The sequence below is a fragment of the Oncorhynchus clarkii genome, chromosome 3 (assembly GCF_045791955.1).
Source record: "Oncorhynchus clarkii lewisi isolate Uvic-CL-2024 chromosome 3, UVic_Ocla_1.0, whole genome shotgun sequence".
Taxonomy (NCBI): domain Eukaryota; kingdom Metazoa; phylum Chordata; class Actinopteri; order Salmoniformes; family Salmonidae; genus Oncorhynchus; species Oncorhynchus clarkii.
In genome coordinates, this window is record NC_092149.1 from 15,360,063 (window position 1) to 15,387,309 (window position 27,247).

A 27,247-nucleotide genomic window follows, 5' to 3' on the forward strand; every position below is an offset into this window, starting at 1 on the left:
TCTCTCTCTCTCTCTCTCTCTCTCTCTCTTTCCTTGTGTGCCTTTCACACTCCCTCTCTCTTCTTCCATCCCCCACTGTCCCTGTTGTACTGTATACTGTAGCTCCAGACCCACTGCAGCAGTGCTCATAGATAGTGTGAGTGAAAAAGAGCGGGAGTTGGAGATTGAGAGGATGGGTAAAGGAGCGTAAAGGGGTAACACACACAATCGAGAGAGGGAGTGAAAGAGGGGGCAGAGAGATAGAGAGAGAGAACTGTGAAATCAGCCAACCCTCCCAGGCGCGAGGTTCTTGATTACTGTCAAGCACGCACACCATTCGGATATCGCTCCTGTGACAGCCAGGGTAAGTGTTTTTGCTCATAACCCAAAATATACAAACACATTTTAACTGAACCATTTTATCCTACTGCATGAGGTTGATAGGATTAAGGATATGAATAATAAACTACATCTGTGAACACTTTCCAGGTGTCGTGTAGCCAACATATGACAAAATGGTTTATGTCTGTCGTGGATGGCTTTAATCTGTTACTGGAATGTCTATGTTTTGTTGTCTTACTCTAAAGTTTGTCAGAGTTGCATTGGAGGATACAGTCTTCTTTGTCGCCTGGTCTGCCTATGTTGATCACTTCCAAACTCTCCGCGTGACAGTGTGGCAATAGAGGGGGTTGCAAACAACATTCTGAGGCATATTGTGTGTGTCGTGTGATATAAACTGGGACTACCGTATCTATAATAAACAGTAGAAACACACACAGCGCTGTGGTGATGGAGAGAGACTGGTGAACTGAAAACCTCGCTGGTGGAAATTATGGTCATTCCATGTACATTGGTCTGTAACCTACTGTATTATTCCATCTCTCTCTCTCTCTCTCTCTCTCTCTCTCTCTCTCTCTCTCTCTCTCTCTCTCTCTCTCTCTCTCTCTCTCTCTCTCTCTAAATGTGCTGTCATTTTAGTGTGGCCACTGCTTTCTTAATTTCATCATCTAAACGTCCTTGCTGAATGAGTCACTGTGTGTGTGTGTGTGTGTGTGTGTGTGTGTGTGTGTGTGTGTGTGTGTGTGTGTGAGTGTGAGTGTGTGTGTGTGTGTGTGTGTGTGTGTGTGTGTGTGTGTGTGTGTGTGTGTGTGTGTGTGTGTGTGTGTGTGTGTGTGTGTGAGAGAGAGAGAGAGAGAGAGAGAGAGTCTCTGTGTGTGTGCTTTTTCCTGTGAGTAATTCTGACATGGAATAGTTTTTGTTGCTACTTAGTTATATCGTAGTTAGTAATTAGTTTAACGCGTGCAGTATGAGTGCACCCAGCGCAGGGCATGCGTGTTCACGTTGGGTACTCCTTGCCTTTTTGGGCCAAGGTCTTTCCCTATATTAACCTACATCTGTTTCAGCCTCAGTCTTTCACTTTGTCTTCTTTGCCTTATAAACTCTGGAGGGGCTAATCCTGCCCTCCAGTCCTATTTTCACTGCATTCTCTCTCCCTCTCATTCACTTCTATCTATTCTCATTCTCTATTTCTCTTATTCTCTCTCCCTCTCATTCACTTCTATCTATTCTCATTCTCTTTCTCTCTTTCTCTTATTCTCTCTCCCTCTCATTCACTTCTATCTATTCTCATTCTCTCTTTCTCTCTTTCTCTTATTCTCTCTCCCTCTCTCACCCTCTTTTTCACTTCTCTCTTCTCTCTCTCTCTCTGTCTTATTCTCCCTCACTCTCGTTATCACTCTCCTTCGTTCTCTGACCCTCTCTCCTAGTTTCTGTAGACCAGGGCTGCCCAACCATCTTCCTGGAGATCTACTGTCCTGTAGATTTTCAGTCCAACCCTAATTTAGCATAGCATAGAAGTGCTTTTTTAAAATAAGGGTTTTCCACCTCCGAGCCTCAACCTGAGGTGCTGTGAACAGTGACCACACCATGGAATATAGTTGTGGGAGCAGTAGTGGCAGAGACTGGCCTCACGTTAGTTCAGCACGACGGAGAGACCCCTCACAGCTTCACACACTGTCTAACACAGGTTTTTTTCCAGAGGGTGTGCAGATTTTTGTTCCAGTCCTTCAGTAACACATCTGATTCAGATCATTGCCTAGACTGAAGATCAAAATTAGGTGATTATTTGAAACAGATGTGTGAGTGATAGGATGGAGCGAAAAGCCTGCACACCCTGAAGCTCTAGAGAACCCCTTGAAGCAGTGGTGGTGCTGTCCATGGTGCTGAACTGGGTGTTGAGAGTTCTGAACTGGACAATAAGAGTGCTGTCCATGGTGCTGCTGGACAGTGAGAGTTATGTCCATGGTGCTGCTGGTCAATGAGGGTGCTGTCCAAGGAGCCTGAACTTGACAGTGAGGGTGCTGTCCATGGTGTTGAAGTGGACTGTGAGGGTGCTGTCCATGGAGCTGAACTGGTCAGTGGGAGTGCTGTCCATGGCGCTGAACTGGACAGTGGGGGTGCTGTCCATGGTGCTGAACTGGACAATGAGAGTGCTGTCCATGGTGCTGAACTGGACAATGAGGGTGCTGTCCAGAAATCCTGATCTGGACAGTGAGGGTGCTGTCCAAGTATCCTGAACTGGACAGTGTAGGTGCTGTCCAATGTGCTGAACTGGACAATGAGAGTGCTGTCCAATGTGCTGAACAGGACAATGAAGGGTCTGTCCATGGTGCTGAACTGGACAATGAAGGGGGCTGTCCATGGTGCTGAACTGGACAATGAAGGGGGCTGTCCATGGTGCTGAACTGGACATTGGGAGTGCTGTCCATGGTGTTGAACTAGAACTTAATTGCAGCGTAAAGCATTTCCCTTCACCAATGTTATGGCTTTAATGCTTTCATCAGAGTGCTCTCTTTTCATAGAATACATGAAGGTCACCTTAGGGACCATGCAGATAGATACACAAAATTCAAGTAAATGACATTTTAAAAACGTGATTTATCCCAGAGGGGTGATTACTTCTACAATACTTCTAATCTAGTGAAGGACCATATGTGAGCACTGTCACACACCTTCCAGTTGGTAGGACAGCATAGTGACATCACTGTGGCTGTGACCTGAAGTCAACTGGCACTTCTGGAGTGTCATGCTAACATCTGGCGCTGACTGGCAGAGAGGACATGGGACTGCCAAGTTTAGATGAGTCCTATCACCTCTATTTTTGGATATCATAATTTACATTAAACCTCTTGTAAATACCCATCCCGGATCCGGGAGCGTAATCATCAACTGACACTAATTAGCATAACGCAACGGACATAAATATTACTAGAAAATATTCATATTCATGAAATCACAAGTGAAATATATTGAAACACAGCTTAGCCTTTTGTTAATCACCCTGTCATCTCAGATTTTGAAAATATGCTTTACAGCCAAAGCAAGACAAGCATTTGGGTACGTTTATCGATAGCCTAGCATAGCATTATGCCTAGCATAGCATTATGCCTAGCTAGCAGCAGGCAACCTGGTCACGAAAATCAGAAAAGCAATCAAATGAAATCGTTTACCTTTGATGAGCTTCGGATGTTTTCACTCACAAGACTCCCAGTTAGATAGCAAATGTTCCTTTTTTCCAAAAATATTATTTTTGTAGCCGAAATAACTCTGTTAGTTCTTCACATTTGGCTGAGAATTCAACCGGAAATTGCGGTCACAACAACGAAAGCCATAGAAAAAGGAATATGGTTGATATCTCATTCACTGCTCAATAGGAACGCAGAGGATCTAAATAAGAGTCACTTCCTGATTGGATTTTTCTCAGGCTTTTGCCTGCAATATCAGTTCTGTTATACTCACAGACAATATTTTTACAGTTTTGGAAACTTTAGAGTGTTTTCTATCCTAAGCTGTTAATTATATGCATATTCTAGCATCTTGTCCTGACAAAACAGCCCGTTTACCCATTATTTTTCCAAAAATGAAATTAGTGCCCCCTAGATTCAAGAGGTTTTAAGTTATCCCCTCTGTTAATCGGAGGCGTATGGTTCACAGTAAGTAGTAGTTTCCACCATATAGCGTCTACCTATCCAGGCCTATCACATCAGTGAGGGGGAGTGAGGGAAAAGAGTGTCTGCTAAATGATTGAAATGTAAATGTCAGTGAGTGACGGCAGCAGGGAGGGGACAGATTTTAGAAATACTGCAGAGTTGGGCTGAATCTTTACTCCTTGTGTGTATTTCTTCCATTCATTCTTCATATCTGACTTCTTGTCTTGATTACTCCCTTACTTTTTTTTGGACCTCTCCTCCTCCTCTCCTGTATGTCTCTCTTCTAGTCACTCCTCCTATCCTGTATGTCTCTCTTCTAGTCACTCCTCCTATCCTCTCATCAGACCTCTCCTCCTCCTCTCCTGTATGTCTCTCTTCTAGTCACTCCTCCTCTCCTCTCATCATTCCTATCCTCGTCCTCTACTGTATGTCTCTCTTCTAGTCACTCCTCCTCTCCTCTCATCATACCTCTCCTCCTCCTCTCCTGTATGTCTCTTTTCTAGTCACTCCTCCTACCTTCTCATCATATCTCTCCTCTTCCTCTCCTCTCTGTCTCTATTCTAGTCACTCCTCCCCTCCTCATATCTCTCCTCCTCTCCTGTATGTCTCTTTTCTAGTCACTCCTCCTATCCTCTCATCATATCTCTCCTCCTCCTCTCCTGTATGTCTTTTTTCTAGTCACTCCTCCTCTCCTGTATGTCTCTTTTCTAGTCACTCCTCCTATCCTCTCATCATATCTCCTCCTCCTCTCCTCTCTGCCTCTCTTCTAGTCACTCCTCCTATCCTCTCATCATATCTCTCCTCCTCCTCTCCACTCTGTCGCTCTTATAGTCACTCCTCCTCTTCTCTCTGTCTCTCTTCTAGTCACTCCTCCTCTCCTCTCTGTCTCTCTTCTAGTCACTCCTCCTATCCTCTCTGTCTCTCTTCTAGTTACTCCTCCTATCCTCTCATCATATCTCTCCTCCTCCTCTCCTCTCTGTCTCTCTTCTAGTCACTCCTCCTCTCCTCTCTGTCTCTTCAAGTCACTCCTCCTATCCTCTCATAATTTCTCTCCTCCTCCTCTCCTCTCTGCCTCTCTTCTAGTCACTCCTCCTATCCTCTCATCATATCTCTCCTCCTCCTCTCCTCTCTTATCATATCTCTCCTCCTCCTCTCCTCTCTGTCTCTCTTCTAGTCACTCCTCCTCTCCTCTCTGTCTCTTCAAGTCACTCCTCCTATCCTCTCATAATTTCTCTCCTCTTCCTCTCCTCTCTGCCTCTCTTCTAGTCGCCTCCTATCCTCTCATCATATCTCTCCTCCTCCTCTCCTCTCTGTCTCTCTTCTAGTCACTCCTGCTCTTCTCTCTGTCTCTCGTCTAGTCACTCCTCCTATCCTCTTATCATATCTCTCCTCCTCCTCTCCTCTCTTATCATATCTCTCCTTCTCCTCTCTGTCTCTCTTCTAGTCACTCCTCTTCTCCTCTCTGTCTCTCTTCTAGTCACTCCTCCTCTCCTCTCTCATCATATCTCTCCTCCTCCTCTCCTCTCTGGCTCTCTTCTAGTCACTCCTCCTATTCTCTCTGGCTCTCTTCTAGTCACTCCTCCTATTCTCTCTGTCTCTCTTCTAGTCACTCCTCCTATTCTCTCTGGCTCTCTTCTAGCTATCCCCCCTCCTCTTTCTATATCTCTGTCTTTAGTCCGTTCTGTTCCCCCTCCTCTGTTTTCCATGTCTCTGGCTTTAGTCAGATCTATTCTGCTCTGTATCTGTGAATGAATGTCTCTGACTCTGACCCCCCCCCCCCCCCCACACACACACACACACACACACATACACACACACACAATGTCGCCCCCCAGGCCCATGCGTCTCCACTCAGCTCTGGGGGCTCCGCTGAGTCACCACACAGACTGGAGAGAAAACACAGGACCGGGTGAACATGGTGGAGGAGAGAAGAAGAGAGGGAAGGACACTGAGGAATGGAGGAGGAGGAAGGGGAAAACATTGGGAAGAGGGTGAAAATTAAGATGTGAGAGGGAGAAAGAAGTAAGGGGAAGACGTGAAGAGAAGGAAAGAAACAGAGAGAAGGAGAAAGGAAGAAACACAATGGCATGTTGAAATAGAGGGAGAAGGAGAGAATGAGAAGGATATCCAATTAGGAGGGAGACAGTCTCTGAGCAACACCATTTCATCAGTATGTTAAAGTAATTAGCACCTAATAATCCACAACAGCAAATCAGTAGTACAAATAACATATGAATGTAGAGTTTTGCTAGCCGTTTCCATAGTTATCCTCCGTTCACTGTCTCTCTGTCTTCCTTCCTGCCTTTGTCTTCTTATCTGTTTCCCTCTGTTGAATCTGTCTCTCTCTCCACCCTATTCTTAATTCCCTTCTCCCAGCTCTTTAAGTCCCTCTCCACCAGCCTGCCTCCATCCCTTCCAATCCCTCGCTCACAAAGCCAGGCTCCATTCACTTTCACTCTCCATTCATCCCTCCTTCCATCTCCATTCATCCCTCCTTCCCTCTCCATTCATCCCTCCTTCCCTCTCCATTCATCCCTCCTTCCCTCTCCATTCATCCCTCCTTCCCTCTCCATTCATCCCTCCTTCCTTCTACATTCATCCCTCCTTCCATCTACATTCATCCCTCCTTCCCTCTACATTCATCCCTCCTTCCATCTCCATTCATCCCTCCTTCCCTCTACATTCATCCCTCCTTCCAACTCCATTCATCCCTCCTTCCATCTACATTCATCCCTCCTTCCCTCTCCATTCATCCCTCCTTCCTCTCCATTCATCCCTCCTTCCTTCTCCATTCATCCCCCCTTCCCTCTCCATTCGCTCCATTCACTGCACAATAAGCACATCCAAAATATATGCCTTCTCTCCCAGCATGCTTTTCCAGTGGGATGTCACTCTGGGTAGAAGCTGCCCATAGCCACAGGTCTAGAATCAGGTTCCCCTCTCCACATCCTATCCTTAACCATTAGTGTGATAAATGGGAATAGAGCATAGACTGGAAGCTCATCTCCGACGAAGACAGTTACTCTGAAACAGCATTGAGGACCACTGACCAAATGACTCTTCAGGGTGATGTGAGGACACAATGGACAACAGCAGTGTACAAGAGCAGTGGACAGGCTCCATTCACTCTTCCCTCTCCATTCATCCCTCCGATTGTGTCGCAAATGGGTGATGAATGAACACACAGGGTGAATTAACACACACACTCAGCGTGCTGACTGGGGAGGGAAGATGTGCAGTGCAGTGTTGGCCAGTCAACCAGCACTAAGGCCTGGAAAGTTAATGTTCGGAATCACAATGGAACCTGTGTGTGTGCTTGTTGATGATCATTAACTTGGCCCTCATCATCTCTCTGCCCTTCGATCTTTTCTGCGATTGGTTCCCAAATGGATGTGTTATAACTCCTTTTTATCGACAAAATGACATATTTGTGTGACCTTGCAAAAAAGTACATGTTAAATTTGCAGTTTCAATGTGAGATAGCTGTTTTCACATGTATTACATTTAGAGTTCACATGTTAACGCCATCTTTTCACAAACTTTTACATGTGAAAATCTCACTTTCTCATGTGGAATCAAATGTAAAAATCTAACTTTCACATATGATTGTTTTTCACATGTGAACTTGCAATTTCACATGTGAAAGTGAAAATCTAATTTGCAGTCTCACATGTAAGAAAACTCCACATTTACTCCAATATTTGTAAACCAAGTAAATGTAAACAAACACTGTATAGCTTAAAAACTATATAGGTTAAAACTATCATTTTGATATCATGGATGGTCAGTCCAGAGCGCAGGCTATGGATTCCAGAGTGGTTGCATTTCTCCAGCCCCATCCATCAGCTTTTTACCTAAACTGTGCCGGGGAGCCCACTTTGTTAAAGTTTCAATTAAGGATTGCCGCCAATTTTCTAGTGAGTAACTTACTTTTTGTGCCATTAAAATATCAATTTAAAAAACTGATGTCAAAAACACAATTCTTAGTATTGCAAACAAAAAAACATGATATTGAAAGCAAAACATAAACCCAAATGTATTGATAGTAAAATATATATTGCAAACCATTTTTCAACGCAAGAGTACATCATTTGTAAATGGATGCAAAACAAATATTTTCTGTGAAACATTTGGTATGATACTGTAATTAAATAAAACGCCTTTCTCTTTCCTGCAGGTTTCCCTATAGTTGGTTACTTTACCCTGGCATTTGCTGTCACTGCCTTTTTTCAAGTGTTGGCACATTCCAGCATCATGGTACCCTGCATCCCACTGCTGGTTTGCCCCTGAAACTAAGCAGGGTCGTTTCTGGTTGGTCCCCAAATGGGAGCCCAGACGGATGTACCAAAAAGCCGGATTAGTGATTTAGCGAGATCTGTCAAAACCAGAATTTGAATTTTCTCCAGAAAGAGAGCTTGAAAGAGAGCCTTACCATCAGATTCTTGTTCTTCACTATGGCCTGTCTCCTTGTAAAATCCACTTGACACCGGAGCCTGCATTGTTCGCCGTACTTTACAAAGGGAACTCATTTTTGGACCTCAAATATATCCTTTAGATCATTCAGAAAAATCTATTTTTGAACGTTATTGTTTTTCCGCACAATCACTCATATATCTAGAAAATGTACTCAACCCATATATAGCAAATGTAACCCAACGCGGTTTCACGTTGACTGCTAGGCCAACTATGTGTATTGCTTAGAGATTTTCTTGCCACTGGAAATGTCCTGTACAATGTGGGCGATGCTGAACTATATGGCAAGGCAACGGTATGTAAAGAAGAATATGTTTTTTTATGTCTGTGTTGCATTCCCTGGCCATCAAGTTGTCCATATAATCAAGGAGAACTTTTATAGAATGCAGGTACTATAGGCTGCGATCAGTTGACTGCCAGCGATGCTTTGCTAATCTCAAATGAATAAATCTAGGCAACATGATAAAAATAATACAGCGCCTAATTCATCCCGCAGATTTCCCAAAAATCATTGGTGCTATAGATGGCCACATATCTCCCATTCAAGCACCCTCTGGACCAAATGAAGGAGGTTACGTGAATTGAAACAACTTTAACAGCGTAAACAAACAGGTAGCTACTGAATACTGTAGCCTAAACTTTCACCAAACCAAATCATTTTCACAAACAGTCATTGAATTCAATGATCTTCCTTCCTTCTTTTGTCGGATGATCTGACTCCCATGGGGCTACAACTAAACATTGAACAACATTGCTGCCGGTGTTGTCACGAGAAGCACTCTATGAATTCAATGCATTAGTATTTATCCTACATAGGCTATGGAATGGTCCTACCATTGCAATTGTGACATATGTTACTTCAATTGACATATTAGGCCAAAGCCTTGACACGTAATATCACCCACCAACGCTGCAATAACAGTGCTCTATAAAGTGAAAGCATTGTTCCTAATTAGCCATATGTGTAAACTAGGCCTATTAGATATTGGAACCATTTAACACTGTCTGTAATTTTCTGCCATGCTCCCTCTCTGGCTTGTGGCAGCAGATGTATTACTTTTGGGAGAAATATCTTAACATATTTGTTGTGTTGTACAATTGTTTCTTGTTCTAGACTTTTGAAATATTGGGCTCTGTCTTTTGACTCCATATCTGTCATTTTTTCTGTCACCGAAATGAGGACCTTTTTGAATGTTGCGTGCACGCACCAGCTGGTCAACCAATCTGCGCTTCACTTCAGCCGAATACCTTAAACGAAAAGCAGCGGTTCTGGAACCAAGAAATCCTGGACTTCCTCATCTGGTTAAGACAAGCCTGATATGTTCAGGAAATCCTGAATTTGTTAAACCATATTTCTGGAATACCCCTCAGATGTAGCTTGAAGTGGTAAAAAAATAAACTCGTAAAAAAAATTTCATGTACACCTGAAAAATGTACATGTGAAACTTAACAAGTGTTCGAAAACCACATGTATCTGTGTGTGTGTGTGTGTGTGTGTGTGTGTGTGTGTGTGTGTGTGTGTGTGTGTGGTATTCAAGCTACTGTAGCCCCTGACATGTTGTGTAGTGGTTAATATTACAAAGGGTGGTTTAGAAATAAACTCTTTCTCTCAGCATGACTTCTGAACAAGGTACCTGTCTCCCTCCCTCTCTCTTTCCCTCAGCATGACTTCTGAATGAGGTACCTGTCTCCCTCCCTCTCTCTTTCTCTCAGCATGACTTCTGAATGAGGTACCTGTCTCCCTCCCTCTCTCTTTCTCTCAGCATGACTTCTGAATGAGGTATCTGTCTCCCTCCTTCTCTCTTTCTCTCAGCATGACTTCTGAATGAGGTACCTGTCTCCCTCCCTCTCTCTTTCTCTCAGCATGACTTCTGAATGAGGTATCTGTCTCCCTCCTTCTCTCTTTCTCTCAGCATGACTTCTGAATGAGGTACCTGTCTCCCTCCCTCTCTCTTTCTCTCAGCATGACTTCTGAATGAGGTATCTGTCTCCCTCCCTCTCTCTTTCTCTCAGCATGACTTCTGAATGAGGTACCTGTCTCCCTCCCTCTCTCTTTCTCTCAGCATGACTTCTGAATGAGGTACCTGTCTCCCTCCCTCTCTCTTTCTCTCAGCATGACTTCTGAACGAGGTATCTGTCTCCCTCCCTCTCTCTTTCTCTCAGCTTGACTTCTGAATGAGGTACCTGTCTCCCTCCCTCTCTCTTTCTCTCAGCATGACTTCTGAACGAGGTATCTGTCTCCCTCCCTCTCTCTTTCTCTCAGCATGACTTCTGAATGAGGTACCTGTCTCCCTCCCTCTCTCTTTCTCTCAGCATGACTTCTGAATGAGGTATCTGTCTCCCTCCTTCTCTCTTTCTCTCAGCATGACTTCTGAATGAGGTACCTGTCTCCCTCCCTCTCTCTTTCTCTCAGCATGACTTCTGAATGAGGTATCTGTCTCCCTCCTTCTCTCTTTCTCTCAGCATGACTTCTGAATGAGGTACCTGTCTCCCTCCCTCTCTCTTTCTCTCAGCATGACTTCTGAATGAGGTATCTGTCTCCCTCCCTCTCTCTTTCTCTCAGCATGACTTCTGAATGAGGTACCTGTGTCCCTCCCTCTCTCTTTCTCTCAGCATGACTTCTGAATGAGGTACCTGTCTCCCTCCCTCTCTCTTTCTCTCAGCATGACTTCTGAACGAGGTATCTGTCTCCCTCCCTCTCTCTTTCTCTCAGCTTGACTTCTGAATGAGGTACCTGTCTCCCTCCCTCTCTCTTTCTCTCAGCATGACTTCTGAACGAGGTACCTGTCTCCCTCCCTCTCTCTTTCTCTCAGCATGACTTCTGAACGAGGCATCTGTCTCCCTACCTCTCTCTTTCTCTCAGCATGACTTCTGAATGAGGTATCTGTCTCCCTCCCTCTCTCTTTCTCTCTCTCTGTAAATTAGTTTAATCTAAAAGTCTGATTTAAAATTAGGAGTTATCTGTCTCTCTCTTTGCTTTGTCTCTCGCTCCTCTCTGAAGACTTCATGCAATAAGTCTGACTTATTGCTCTCTCTCCTTCTCCCTCCCTCCACTCCCTCCTCTCCTCCCGCTCTCCCTCTGTCTCTAGATGAGTTCGTGCAGTAGCAGAGCGCTGACCATCCTGTCCACGGTGTTTGGGGCGTGTGGTCTGCTGCTGGTGGGCGTGGCTGTGTCTACAGACTACTGGCTGTTGATGGAGGAGGGCATCGTGCTGCAGCAGAACCAGAGCATGGAGGTCAAGATGGCCCTGCACTCTGGCCTCTGGAGGGTCTGCTTCGTGGCGGGTACATATGACCTCTGACCCTCAATAGCAGTGGTGAACTGACCAATCTGCTCCGGATAGAATTAGCCATAGTCAATCTAGGATCAGTTCACTCCTTCTAAATCTGAACGTTAACCATTAGGGGAAAATGCAACACGGACCATATATCAGTGCAACTTCACAATCTCAATTTGATATACTATATTATTTTTTCATTAACGTATGCAGGGGCAGACTGGCCATCTGGCATTTTGGGAAATTGCCAGATGGGCTGGTCCATTTTTTGCCTAACTTGTTTTCTTCAAAATTATAATTAACTGGCAAAACATGGGGGCCTCAAATAACAAAATGGGCCGGTGTGAGGGGCTCATAGATAAAAATGGTCCATTGTGTTAAAAATGGTAGGACAGATTTTTGGTCCCAGTCCACCCCTGTGTGTATGTATCTGCCTCCCTCTCTCTTTCTCATGCAAGCCTCAATTTTATACACTCCTCTTTCTTTCCCTTCTCTCTCAGGGACAGAGAACGGGAGATGTGTGGCGTCAGAGTATTTCACTGAGCCAGAGATAGAGATCACTACAGAGAATACTGCAAATATTCTGAGTGAGTATAGTGTACCCTACACTTACAGCTTTACACTGCACACTCAGCATACAGCTCACCAACTTGTAGCCCTAAAAAACGGAAATTAGTTACTTCTGGTTTGTTCAGCCATTAATGGCTCGTTGGCCAAAGCCTATGGGGAAACTAATTGGGGTTTTGGATAAACAGACAAAAAAAATCCGTTCTAGGGTTAACACAGGTTTAGGAGATCTTCTACATTTTGTTCTATGCGATAATAGCAGTCAGTTAACATGGCATGTATTCATTATTATGAAGCAGCTTTGTAATGTATGTGTTTGTTATGATTACATACAGTTGAAGTCGGAAGTTTACATACACTTAGGTTGGATACATTGAAATACATTTTTCAACCATTCCACACATTTCTTGTGAACAAACTATAGTTTTGGCAAGTCGGTTAGGACAACTACCTTGTGGATGACACAAGTACATTTTCCAACAATTGTTTCTAAACAGATTATTTCACTTATAATTCACTGTATCATAATTCCAGTGGGTCAGAAGTTTACATAAACTAAGTTGACTATGCCTTTAAACAGCTTGGAAAATTCCAGAAAATGATGTCATGGCTTTAGAAGCTTCTGATAGGCTAATTGACATAATTTGTGTCAATTGAAAGTGTACCTGTGGATGTATTTCAAGGCCTACCTTCAAACTCAGTGCCTCTTTGCTTGACATCATGGGAAAATCAAAATAAATCAGCCAAGACCTCATTAAAAAAAAGTGTAGACCTCCACAAGTCTGGTTCATCCTTGGGAGCAATTTCCAAACGCCTGAAGGTACCACGTTCATCTGTACAAACAATAGTACGCAAGTATAAACACCATGGGACCACGCAGCCGCCATACCGCTCAGGAAGGAGACTCGTTCTGTCTCCTAGAGATGAATGTACTTTGGTGCGAAAAGTGCAAATGAATCCCAGAACAACAGCAAAGGACCTTGTGAAGATGCTGGAGGAAACAGGTACAAAAGTATCTATATCCACAGTAAAACGAGTCCTATATCGACATAACCTGAAAGGCCGCTCAGCAAGGAAGAAGCCACTGCTCCAAAACCGGCATAAAAAAGCCAGACTACGGTTTGCAACTGCACTTGGGGACAAAGATCGTACCTTTTGGAGAAATGTCCTCTGGTCTGATGAAACAAAAATAGAACTGTTTGGCCATAATGACCATCGTTATGTTTGGAGGAAAAAGGGGGAGGCTTGCAAGCCAAAGAACACCATCCCAACCGTGAAGCACGGGAGTGGCAGCATCATGTTGTGGGGGTGCGTTGCTGCAGGAGGGACTGGTGCACTTCACAAAATAGATGGCATCATTAAAGAGGAAAAATATGTGGATATATTGAAGCAACTTCTCAAGACATTGTCAGGAAGTTAAAGCTTGGTCGCAAATGGGTCTTCCAAATGGACAATGACCCCAAGCATACTTCCAAAGTTGTGGCAAAATGGCTTAAGGACAACAAAGTCAAGGTATTGGAGTGGCCACCACAAAGCCCTGATCTCAATCCCATAGAAAATTTGAGGGCAGAACTGAAAAAGCGTGTGTGAGCAAGGAGGCCTACAAACCTGACTCAGTCACACCAGCTCTGTCAGGAGAAATGGGCCAAAATTCACCCCACTTATTGTGGGAAGGCTATCCGAAACATTTGACCCAAGTTAACCAATTTAAAGGCAATGCTACCAAATACTAATTGAGTGTATGTGAACTTCTGACCCACTGGGAATGTGGAGAAAAAAATCAAATCTGAAATGATTTATTCTCTCTACAATTATTCTGACATTTCAAATTCTTAAAGTAAAGTGGTGATCCTAACTGACCTAAAACAGGGATTTTTGCTAGGATTAAATGTCAGGAATTGTGAAAAACTGAGTTTCAATGGATTTGGCAAAGGTGTATGTAAACTTCCGACTTCAACTGTAAATGCTTAAAAACTCACAAAAAGTGACGTTAGCTGATGATTATCTCATAGAACAAAACGTGTAAGGTCTCCCTAAGTCTGTGTTTACAACATACCTTATTTTTGCCGTTTATCCAAAACCCCAATTAATTTCCCAAAAGGCTTTGGCCAATGAGTCATGGCAAAGTTGATACCTACAAAAAGACGCCATTACTATTGCTCTCTATTATGGTTAGCGCATAACATTTTACCTCTAATACTGTGACCGTGTAGAGATGGTGCGGACAGCCACTCCATTCCCCATGGTGTCTCTGCTATGACCTCTAACACTGTGACCCTGTAGAGATGGCGCGGACAGCCACTCCGTTCCCCATGGTGTCTCTGCTATGACCTCTAACACTGTGACCCTGTAGAGATGGCGCGGACAGCCACTCCGTTCCCCATGGTGTCTCTGCTATGACCTCTAACACTGTGACCCTGTAGAGATGGCGCGGACAGCCACTCAATTTCCCATGGTGTCTCTGCTATGACCTCTAACCTCTAACACTGTGACCCTGTAGAGATGGTGCGGACAGCCACTCCATTCCCCATGGTGTCTCTGCTATGACCTCTAACCTCTAACACTGTGACCCTGTAGAGATGGTTCGGACGGCCACTCCGTTCCCCATGGTGTCTCTGCTCTTCGTCTTCACGGCCTTTGTCATCAGTAACATCGGACACATCCGGCCCCAGCGCACCATCCTTGCCTTCGTCTCCGGGATCTTCTTCATCCTCTCAGGTAGATAGGCCACTCCATCTGGCCTTTATTAGTACTGCCTTCATCCATCCTCTCAGGTAGATAGGCCACTCCATCTGGCCTTTATTAGTACTGCCTTCATCCATCCTCTCAGGTAGATAGGCCACTCCATCTGGCCTTTATTATTACTGCCTTCATCCATCCTCTCAGGTAGATAGGCCACTCCATCTGGCCTTGATTATTACTGCCTTCATCCATCCTTTCAGGTAAATAGGCCACTCTATCTGGCCTTGATTATTATTGCCTTCATCCATCCTCTCAGGTAAATAGGCCACTCCATCTGGCCTTGATTATTACTGCCTTCATCCATCCTCTCAGGTAGATAGGCCACTCCATCTGGCCTTGATTATTACTGCCTTCATCCATCCTCTCAGGTAAATAGGCCACTCTATCTGGCCTTGATTATTACTGCCTTCATCCATCCTCTCAGGTAAATAGGCCACTCCATCTGGCCTTGATTATTACTGCCTTCATCCATCCTCTCAGGTAGATAGGCCACTCCATCTGGCCTTGATTATTACTGCCTTCATCCATCCTCTCAGGTAAATAGGCCACTCCATCTGGCCTTGATTATTACTGTATGTGTCCATATCCTCTGTCACTCCTGAATCATGTTAATTTGAACAAGGCTTATCTGTGTGTGATGATTCATATCTGGCCCCCTCTGTCTCCTTCCAACTGTGATTGATTATTGCTGTCTTCATCCTGTTTCAGCCTATTCACTCCATCATTGCTCTATTTTTACTTTTGGATGTCTCCTGTACCACCTGAACAGGGTCTGACCATTATTACTGCAAATAATATCTCTGAATAAGGTCAAGTTGAGCAGAACAATCACTGGTGTCATCAGGAATTTCTGTTGACAATGGTTTGACATACAATACCAGTCAATAGTTTGGACACACCTACTCATTCCATGGTTTTTCTTTATTTTTACTATTTTCTACATTGTAGAATAATAATGAAGACATCAAAAACTATGAAATAACACATATGTAATCATATAGTAACCAAAACAGTGTTAAACAAATCAAAATATATTTTATATTTCAGATTCTTCAAAGTAGCCACCCTTTTGCCTTGATGACAGCTTTTCAGACTCTTGGTATTCTCTCAACCAGCTTCATGAGGTAGTCACCTGGAATGCCTTTCAATTAAGACGGGTGCCTTGTTAAAAGTTAATTTGTGGTATTTCTTCTTAATGTGTTTGAGCCAATCAGTTGTGTTGTGACAGGGTAGGGGTGGTATACAGAAGATAGCCCTATTTGGTAAAATAGCAAGTCCATATTATGGAAGAACAGCTCAAATAAGCAAAGATAAACTAGAGTCCATTATTACTTTAAGACATGAAGGTCAGTCAATCCGGAAAATGTCAAGAACTTTGAAAGTTTCTTCAAGTGCTGTCGCAAAAACCATTAAGCTCTATGATGAAATTGGCTCTCATGAGGACCGCCATATGAATGGAAGACCCAGAGTTACCTCTGCTGCAATTCATTAGAGTTAACTGCACTTCAGATTGCTGCCCAAAATAAATGCTTCACAGAATTCAAGTAACAGACACATCTCAATATCCACTGTTGTTAATGGATTTTTGATCAATAATGACTAATTATGTATACATTTAAATCAGGACTGACTAATCAGAATACTATTATGTTACTGTATAGATGTATGCATTTTATTTTAATCCTAGTACTGAATATAATGTGTGTAATTATAATCAAGAATTAGAACAATGACTTGGTAGAAACGAATGAACTTATCGTCATACTGGCTAGAATGCTTATCTACACAGGAAGACCTTGGCTTGGTCATAAATTATCTATACTGGTGGGGGTCGATGTAGGAAGGCTTGAGAACTATACTGCCATTGTTCCGGAGTGGAGGAGAGACGGGACAGTTCGAAACCTAATGACGTCATTTTCAGTTTATAACCTGTTGTAAATTGTATCATGTTCAGTACTCTCGAGAATAAACGCTAGTGCTTGATTTTGAGACTGGTCTCCGCACATTTTATGCAAACAAGTTTCTTACAAATCCTTAAAAATGGGCTGAGTGTATTCATTTAATTGGGTATTAAACATATAGGAATTTAATTCCTCTAACAACTGTTCAGTGGAGTCTGCGTAAATCAGTCGTTCATGGCCGAATTGCTGCAAAGAAACCACATCAAAAGGACACCAATAATAAGAAGAGACTTGCTTGGGCCAAGAAACATGAGCAAATGACATTAGACCAGTGGAAATCATTTGTTCTTTGGTCTGATGAGTCCAAATTTGAGATTTTTGGTTTCAACCACCATGTCTTTGTGAGAAGCAGAATAGGTGAACGGATGATCTCCGCATGTGTAGTTCCCACCGTGAAGCATGGAGGAGGAGGTGTGATGGTGTGGGGGTGCTTTGCTGGTGACACAGTCTGTGATTTATTTATAATTCAAGGCACACTTAACCAGCATGGCTACCACAGCATTCTGCAGCGATACGCCATCCAATCTGGTTTGCGCTTAGAGGGACTATCATTTGTTTTTCAACAGGGCAATGACCCAAAACACACCTCCAGGCTGTGTAAGGGCTATTTGACAAAGAAAGAGAGTGATGGAGTGCTGCATCCAAAAACCCAACCCCAACCCAATTGAGATGGTTTTGAACCGCACAGTGAAGTTGAACCGCACAGTGAAGGAAAAGCAGCCAACAAGTGCTCAGCATGTGCGAACTCCTTCAAGACTGTTGGAAAAGCATTCCAAGTGAAGCTGGTTGAGAGAATGCCAAGGGTGTGCAAACCTGTCATCAACGCAAAGGGTGTCTACTTTGAAGAATCTAAAATCTAAAACATATTTTGATATGTTTAACCCTTTTTTTGTTACTACATGATTCCATATGTGTTATTCTATAGTGTTGATGTCTTCACTACAATGTAGAAATGTAGAAAATAGTACAAATTAACTTCTTAACGCTACCCATCCCTTAAGCGGGATAATTGTCATCAGCAACCGCTGAATAGCATAGTGTCACAGTCAAATAATATTACCTAAAATATTTATATTCATGAAATCACAAGTGCAATATTGCAAAACACAGATTAGCCTTTTGTTAATCCACCTGTCGTGAAATTATGCTTTACAGCGAAAGCAATCCAAGCATTTGTGTAAGTTTATCGATTGCACGATAACACATTAAGTACACTTAGCATCAGGTAGCTCTGTCACGAATATCAGAAAATCAATCAAATGAATTGTTTACCTTTGATGATCTTCGGATGTTTTCACTCACGAGACTCCCAGTTACACAACACATGTTCCTTTTGTTCTATAAAGATTATTTTTAGATCCAAAATACCTCCGTTTGTTTGTCGCGTTATGTTCAGAAATCCGCAGGAGCGGTCACGACATTGCAGATTTTTCCACAGAAAAATGTCAAATGTTTTTTATAATCAATCCTCAGGTTGTTTTTAAAATATATAATCGATAATATATTAACCACAAATGTCTTTCACAGTAGGAGAGGGGAAAACAATGGCTGTCCAAATTCTGTTGCGGGAGCAAAACTCATGTGACCACTTGACGCAATGTTATCGTTCTGGCTCATTTTTCAAAATAAAAGCCTGAAACTATGTCTGAAGACTGTTGACACCTTGAGGAAGCGATATGGAAAGGAATCTGGTTCATATCCCTTTAATTCCAGCAAAGGGAGGCTATGGAACATGGGGTTTTCAAAATAGAAGCCACTTCCTGTTTTGATTTTCCTCAGGATTTCGCCTGCAATATCAGTTCTGTTATAATCACATACAATATTTTGACAGTTTTGGAAACTTTAGAGTGTTTTCTGTCCAATACTAATAATAATATGCATATATTAGCAACTGAGACTGAGGAGCTGGCCATTTACAATGGGCACCTTTTCATCCAAGCTACTCAATACTGCCCCTGCAGCCATAGAAAGTTAAGAAAAATCCTAGAATGAGTAGGTGTGTCCAAACTTTTTGACTGGCAGTGTATTTTGTATTGTAAATCAGAGAAATATCTATCCTCTGTGAAGCTGTTTGGGGACATTTCTGCTTTGTAGTTCACTCTCCTGACCAGGAGGCAGCAGTGATGAGGGTGCTCCATATTCTCTCTATGGAAGAGAGCGAGAGAGAGAGATGAGAAGATATCAAGAATGGCACTCAAAACATAACAATTCACCTATGATATGTTAGGAAAAACAGGTATATTATTTAAGGCCAAAAAGCAGATAATCACATTCCTGCCTATGCTGTGGTTTGTTTGTAACACAGCAGTGTTTCGCAAACTCGGTCCTGGCCCCCTTGCATGCATCTCTGTCTGTCTGTCTGTCTGTCTGTCTGTCTGTCTGTCTGTCTGTCTGTCTGTGAGTGAGTGTATTTTAGTATACCAGTGTTACTTATTTAGGTAAAGATGATGAACCTCTACATTATAACTGGGATTGGTTCAAAAATAAACATATCCAAGTGTTAGAATGGCCAAGTCAAAGTCCAGACCTGAATCCAATCGAGAATCTGCAATGGAATGGTTCAAAAATAAACATATCCAGGTGTTAGAATGGCCAAGTCAAAGTCCAGACCTGAATCCAATCGAGAATCTGTGGAAAGAACTGAAAACTGCTGTTCACAAATGCTCTCCATCCAACCTCACTGAGCTCGAGCTGTTTTGCAAGGAGGAATGGGAAAAAATGTCAGTCTCTCGATGTGCAAAACTGATAGAAACAGACCCCAAGCGACTTACAGCTGTAATCGCAGCAAAAGGTGGCGCTACAAAGTATTAACTTAAGGGGGCTGAATAATTTTGCACGCCCAATTTTTCAGTTTTTGATTTGTTAAAAAAGTTTGAAATATCCAATAAATGTCGTTTCACTTCATGATTGTGTCCCACTTGTTGTTGATTCTTCACAAAAAAATACAGTTTTATATCTTTATGTTTGAAGCCTGAAATGTGGCAAAAGGTTGAAAAGTTCAAGGGGGCCGAATACTTTCGCAAGGCACTGTATACACACACACACAGTGGTGCAAAAAAAGTATTTAGTCAGCCACCAATTGTGCAAGTTCTCCCACTTAAAAAGATGAAAGAGGCCTGTAATTTTCACCATAGGTACACTTCAGCTATGACAAACAAAATTAGAGAAAAAAAATCCAGAAAATCACATTGTAGGATTTTTAATGAATTTATTTGCAAATTATGGTGGAAAATAAGTATTTGATCACCTACAAACAAGCAAGATTTCTGGCTCTCACAGACCTGTAACTTCTTCTTTATTAAGAGGCTCCTCTGTCCTCCACTCGTTACCTGTATTAATGGCACCTGTTTGAACTTGTTATCAGTATAAAAGACACCTGTCCACAACCTCAAACAGTCACACTCCAAACTCCTCTATGGCCAAGACCAAAGAGCTGTCAAAGGACACCAGAAACAAAATTGTAGACCTGCACCAGGCTGGGAAGACTGAATCTGCAATAGGTAAGCAGCTTGGTTTGAAGAAATCAACTGTGGGAGCAATTATTAGGAAATGGAAGAAATACAAGACCACTGATAATCTCCCTCGATCTGGGGCTCCAAGCAAGATCTCACCCCGTGGGGTCAAAATGATCACAAGAACGGTGAGCAAAAATACCAGAACCACACGGGGGGACCTAGTGAATGACCTGCAGAGAGCTGGGACCAAAGTAACAAAGCCTACCATCAGTAACACACTACGCCGCCAGGGACTCAGTCCTGCAGTGCCAGACGTGTCCCCCTGTACATGCCCAGGCCCATCTGAAGTTTGCTAGAGAGCATTTGGATGATCAGAAGAAGATTGGAAGAATGTCATATGGTCAGATGAAATCAAAATGGAACTTTTTGGTAAAAACTCAACTCGTCGTGTTTGGAGGACAAAGAATGCTGAGTTGCTTCCAAAGAACACCATACCTACTGTGAAGCATGGGGGTGGAAACATCATGCTTTGGAGCTGTTTTTCTGCAAAGGGACCAGGACGACAGATCCGTGTAAAGGAAAGAATGAATGGGGCCATGTATCGTGAGATTTTGAGTGAAAACCTCCTTCCATCAGCAAGGGCATTGAAGATGAAACGTGGCTGGGTCTTTCAGCTTGACAATGATCCCAAACACACCGCCCGGTCAACGAAGGAGTGGCTTCGTAAGAAGCATTTCAAGGTCCTGGAGTGGCCTAGCCAGTCTCCAGATCTCAACCCCATAGAAAATCTTTGGAGGGAGTTGAAAGTCTGTGTTGCCCAGCAACAGTCCCAAAACATCCCTGCTCTAGAGGAGATCTGCATGGAGGAATGGGCCAAAATACCAGCAACAGTGTGTGAAAACCTTGTGAAGACTTACAGAAAACGTTTGACCTCTGTCATTGCCAACAAAGTATTGAGATAAACTTTTGTTATTGACCAAATACTTATTTTCCACCATAATTTGCAAATAAATTCATAAAAAATCCTACAATGTAATTTTCTGGATTTTGTAAGTTTACCTATGATGAAAATTACAGGCCTCTCTCATATTTTTAAGTTTGAGAACTTGAACAATTGGTGGCTGACTAAATACTTTTTTGCCCCACTGTATATATATATATGTTGAAGAGGGTGGGGCTTAAGCTGCATCCCTGTCTCACTCCACAGCCCTGTGGAAAGAAGTATGTGTGTTTTTTGCCAATTTTAACCTTGCACTTGTTGTTTGTGTACATGGATTTTGTAAAGCTGTATGTTTTTCCTCCTACATCACTTGCCAAATTGAGGCAAAAGCTTTTTTGAAATCAACCAAGCATGAGAAGACTTTGCCTTTGTTTTGGTTTGTTTGTTTGTCAATTATATGTGGTCTTTCGTACGGTAATCTCTCTCTCTCTCACACACACTTTGCTCCCTCAGAGTCCTCTATCGCTCTCTCTCTTTTACTTGTTATGGCTGCAATCCCACTCCCGGGATCGATATGACAACTACCAGTGAAATTCAAACCACAGAAATCTCATAATTACAATTCCTAAAACATACATATGTCTTCTATCATTTTAAAGTTAATCTTGTTGTTAATCCCACCAAAGTGTTCGATTTCAAATAGGCTTTTCAGTGAAAACACTACAAACGATTATGTTAGGTCTCCACCAAACCACAATAAGCACAGGCATTTTCCAGCGAAATATAGCAGTCACAAAAAGTAGAATTAGAGATAAAATTAATCACTAACCTTGAATTATCTTCATCAGATGATACGCATAGGACTTCATGTTACACAATGCATGCATGTTTTGTTTGATAAAGTTCATATTTATATAAAAATATCTGAGTTTACATTGGCGTGTTACATTCACTAGTTCCAAAAACATCAAGTGATTTTGCATAGCCACATAATTTCAACAGAAATACTCATCATAAATGTAGATTATAATACAAGTTATACACGTGGAATTATAGATATACCTCTCCTTAAACTTCTTGATCCTACTTGAGACGCAGACGTCTCAACTAGGCACCTGGAAATGCAAATGCGCTACGCTAAATGCTAAATGTACTCGTTAAAACTCAAACGTTCATTAAAATACACATGCAGGGTATTGAATTAAAGCTACACTCGTTGTGAATCTAGCCAACAAGTCAGATTTTTAAAATGCTTTTCGGCAAAAGCATGAGAAGCTATTATCTGATAGCATGCAACACCCCAATAAACCTGAAGGGGACGTAAACAAAAGAATTAGCGTAGCCGGCGCTACACAAAAACGCAGAAATAAAATATAAAACATTCATTACCTTTGATGATATTCTTTGTTGGCACTCCTATATGTCCCATAAACATCACAAATTGGTCTTTTTCCCGATTAAATCCGTCCATGTATGCCCAAAATATCAATTTGTATAGCCTGTCTGCTTCAGGAAAAAAGCTCTCTTCCAACACGCAACGTCATTTTTAAAAATTATATAAATTGCCTATATTCTTTGACAAAACACTTCAACCTACTTTTGTAACCCAACTTTAGGTATTTGTAAACGTTAATAAGCGATCAAATTGATCACTGGGCGATCTGTATTCAATAGCAGCTACTCAAGAAAACAATGTCCATTTTTCAATCTTCCAAAATCCATTGTTGTAGGCTGGATGGAATGAGGGATCTATTGGTCACGTCTCAAAGGATTTTTGTCAATGAAAATGACGTTTTTGGCGACATCGTGTGGAAGCTGTAGGAATTGCATCCGTGTCCATATTAAATTTGGTGTCCTTTAAACAATACGTGAAAGTGGCGCATGGATACTTTTTTCAGCTTTCAGTGACCAGTTTTTCTTGCGCTTTTCGATGAAACACACGCTCTGTTATAGTCACAGCCGTGATTTAACCAGTTTTAGAAACTTCAGAGTGTTTTCTATCCACACATACTAATCATATGCATATACTATATTCCTGGCATGAGTAGCAGGACGCTGAAATGTTGCGCGATTTTTAACAGAATGTTCGAAAAAGGAGGGGGTAGGATGAAGAGGTTTAATGGACACGCTGTGTCAGATTTCAAAAAAACATTACGGAAAAAGCAACCCATGCAATAATCTGAGACGGACCTCAGAACAATAGTCAAATTATCTTTAGAATGCTGGTTACATACATCTTGAATAACGTTCCAACCGGAGAATTAGAATGACTTCAGATGACAGGTGGAATGCAGGTGCTTCCCCTGTGAACGCGCATGGTGAAAGCATGGTCAACTCGTGGCAGTGGTGACTATTTCCTGTCTCATTCGACCCCCATTCACATTAGAGTCATCAGACAAAGTTCTATTGACTGTCGACTTCTAGTGGAAGGCATAGGAAGTGAAAACTCATCCATATCTCGCTGTAATTTCAATGAGAGCTTGGTTGAAAATCTGCCACACCTGGCACAAAGTGGAATTTCTCAGGTTTTTGCCTGCAATATGAGTTCTGTTACACTCACAGACATAATTCAAACCGTTTTAGAAACTTCAGAGTGTTTTCTATCCAATACTAAAAATAATATGCAAATATTAGCAACTATGACTGAGGACCAGGCCGTTTACTATGGGCACCTCTCATCCAAGCTACTCAATACTGCCCCTGCAGCCATAAGAAGTTAATGTTATGTTCCTTTCCCTTTCACCCTCTCTCTTCCTTGACTTTGTTGCTGTTGGTGTCAGTGGTAATGTCCCACACCTCTGTCTGTCTATCTGTCCGTCCGTCCGTCCGTCCGTCCGTCCGTCCGTCCGACTGTCTGTCTGTCTGTCTGTCTGTCTGTCTGTCTGTCTGTCTGTCTGTCTGTCTCTCTCTCTCTCTCTCTCTCTCTCTCTCTCTCTCTCTCTCTCTCTCTCTCTCTCTCTCTCTCTCTCTCAGGGTGTCAGTGGTAATGTCCTGTTGCTCTCGCTCTTTCGCTCTCTCTCGCTCTGTCTCAGGGTGTCAGCGTTAATGTCTTCTTTCTCCCTCTCCCTCTCCCTCTATCACTCTCTCTCTCCTTCTCTCTCTTTCTCTCCCTCCCACCTCCCTCCTTCTCTTCCTCCCTCTTTCCTCCCTCCCTCCCTCCTTCTCTTCCTCCCTCCGCCCCCCCCCCCCTCTATCTCTCTCTCTCCCTCCCTCTCCAGGCCTGAGTCTGGTGGTGGGGCTGGTGCTCTACATCTCCAGTATTAATGATGAGGTGATGAACAGACCGAGGGAGCCTGAACAATTTTTCAACTACCGCTACGGCTGGTCGTTTGCCTTCGCAGCCTCCTCCTTCCTACTCAAGGAGGTCAGTGTGTGTGTGTGTGCGTGTGTGTGTGTGTGTGTGTGTGTGTGTGTGTGTGTGTGTGTGTGTGTGTGTGTGTGTGTGTGTGTGTGTGTGTGTGTGTGTGTGTGTGTGTGTGTGTGTGTGTGTGTGTGTGTGTGTGGTAGGGGGGCAGGTGGTGGTGGAGTTGAGGAGACTCATTAGTGCCACTGCTGTGCTGCCTTGGGTGCCCAGCTGACCTATCCATCTGAAAGCCACAGTGTCGTGCCGGCTGAGGCAAACCTCCCTACAACACTCATCACAACACTCATTACACTGCAATATGCTGGGAAAGTACAGCTATAATTTAGGTCCTAGGGAGCCATGCATTTAAATCACCAAGACTTGCAAAGTTGCATGTTTACTTCAAGGCTAAATTTGAGGCAGGAAAAAATCATGATGCCTCTGCAAAATACAGCTATTCTCTATACATTCTAAATCAGTCATTCTAAATGTAACTTCTCCACAGTATTATCTGTACTGGGCTGAGATGTTCTGTATGCAGGTGTTGAGGAAGAACCTGTACCTCTGGGTATTCCTGTGGCTGTCAGCCATCTTCTGTCCTGTGTGTGATAAGGGCTGATGGGACAGAGCGGAGAGTTCAGAGGAGCAACTCTTTACCCCCGTCCTGTCAGATTGGAGAGTTCAGAGGAGCAACTCTATACCCCCGTCCTGTCAGAGTGGAGAGTTCAGAGGAGCAACTCCTCTTTATCCCCCCATCTCTCTCTCTGTTGTCATAGCCAATAAGGGGGAGATGTGCCCACTCCTTATGTGCCCATCAGATGAGTGTAAACTCTGTTTAAGTACAGTATAGTTCATCACTCCTAACTCAAATACAGTCTTTGTTTCAGTACTTGCTCTGTACATCTGCATACTCTAGTTAAGTTCAAACATTCATGACAGTTCTAAGACAGAGCATATATGAAGAGTGGACTGTTGTTGTACTTTGCTGCAGAGAAGATAGGAGAACCCTGCTGAATACACAATGAGCTAGTGAGGATTAGTATTCTGGGGATAGACTGGGGTGTCAGTGGGGATGTTGACATACTGTAGCAGTGCAGTTGTCTTCTCTCTCCCTCTGTGTGTGTGTGTGTGCGTTATGTGTGTGTGTTATGTGTGTGTGTGTTTGTGTGTGTTAGCGGTGCAGTGTTGTGTGATGTTCTCTGCTCGTTTCACCCATCTCTCCCTCCATCCCCCACCCTGCCTCTCTCACATCGTTGGCATTACTGCACTAATGTGGTGCAATGGACAGCTCAGTGTACTCCACTCCTTCTGCTCCTCCTCCTGCTACTCCTCTTCTTTCATCATCTTGCCTCTAGTCCCCACATCTCTCTCTCACTCTCTCTCGACTCACTTTCTTTTCCACCTCCTCCCCACTAGATTTATCCCCTCTACTTGTTCCCTTTTCTTTCAAACCGTTTGATCCCTGCATAACTCTCCCTCTCTCTCTCCTGTCAGGGGGCTGGGGTGATGTCAGTCTATCTGTTTATGAAGCGTTATGCTGAGGAGGAGATGTACCGCCCCCATCCAGCCCTCTACCGCCCCCGTCTGTCTGAGTGCAGCGACTACAGCGGCCAGTTCCTCCACCCTGAGACCTGGCCTCCTCCTAAGAGGGGCCGCAGTGACTCCCGGGCCTCCAGCGACATCTCCATCCAGATCAACCAGACCCCCCCGCAGCCCACCAAAAACCCCCTGCAGGGCAACCAAGGTGGGGGCATGGGGTCCAACATGGGCCCTGGGTCTGGGTCCTCCTCTGGAGCTAGCTACCAGCTGCCCCCACCGTCTGGGGCCTACAACACCCACACACTCCAACACCAACACTCACACGGTAACTCCCAGGCCATGGCCATGCCCCCTTCCACTGGCCCCCCTCATTACCACACACACATGCACATGGGCGCCTCCCCCTGTTAGAGAGAGGGAGCAAGGGACAGGGACAGGGAGGAACTAAGTTTGGAGAGCAAGAAATATGGAGTAAGTGTGAAAAGGGAGCAGGAGAAGGATTGAGGGATTAGTGTTAACATACATTTGGTATTAAAAACTGAGAGATGGGCAGAGAGAGAGAAAGAGGGTTCAGAAGAGGTGGAGGAGTTGTCAAGGATAGAGAGATGAGGGGGATTTTTTAAATGTTATTTTACCTTTATTTAACTAGGCAAGCCAGTTAAGAACAAATTCTTATTTTCAACGACGGCCTAGGAACAGTGGGTTAACTGCCTGTTCAGGGATGGAGAGAAAGTGACGGAGAATAAGGTATGTGATTTCTTGAAAGAGGTTTAGAGGTTAGAATCTGTGACAAAAAGGGCTGAGAGGGAGAGAGGGAGAGATAGGGAGAAAGGGAGAGACAGGGAGAATGAGAGAGACAGGGAGAATGGGAGAGAGAGGGAGAAAGGGAGAGACAGGGAGAATGAGAGAGACAGGGAGAATGAGAGAGACAGGGAGAAAGAGAGAGAGGGAGAGATAGGGAGAGACAGGGAGAATGAGAGA

The 27,247-nt window shown here is 43.4% G+C and overlaps 1 protein-coding gene across 1 annotated transcript; it reads left to right on the plus strand.

Moving 5' to 3' along the window:
* Positions 1-102: 102 nt before the first annotated feature.
* Positions 103-27,070, plus strand: LOC139405749 (voltage-dependent calcium channel gamma-7 subunit-like). Its single transcript, XM_071148171.1, has 6 exons — positions 103-343; positions 11,531-11,726; positions 12,220-12,306; positions 14,864-15,004; positions 24,603-24,748; positions 26,222-27,070. Exons 2-6 carry the CDS (start codon positions 11,531-11,533, stop codon positions 26,675-26,677), a joined length of 1,026 nt encoding a protein of 341 aa, XP_071004272.1. The 5' UTR covers positions 103-343; the 3' UTR covers positions 26,678-27,070.
* The last annotated feature ends 177 nt before the right edge of the window (positions 27,071-27,247 follow it).

Coding starts and splice junctions, on each gene's coding strand:
- LOC139405749 (XM_071148171.1), top strand. CDS start 11,531: ATGAGTTCGTGCAGTAGCAGAGCGCTGACCATCCTGTCCACGGTGTTT. Junction 11,727..12,219: donor GAGGGTCTGCTTCGTGGCGG/GTACATATGACC, acceptor CTTCTCTCTCAG/GGACAGAGAACGGGAGATGT. Junction 24,749..26,221: donor CCTCCTTCCTACTCAAGGAG/GTCAGTGTGTGT, acceptor CTCTCCTGTCAG/GGGGCTGGGGTGATGTCAGT.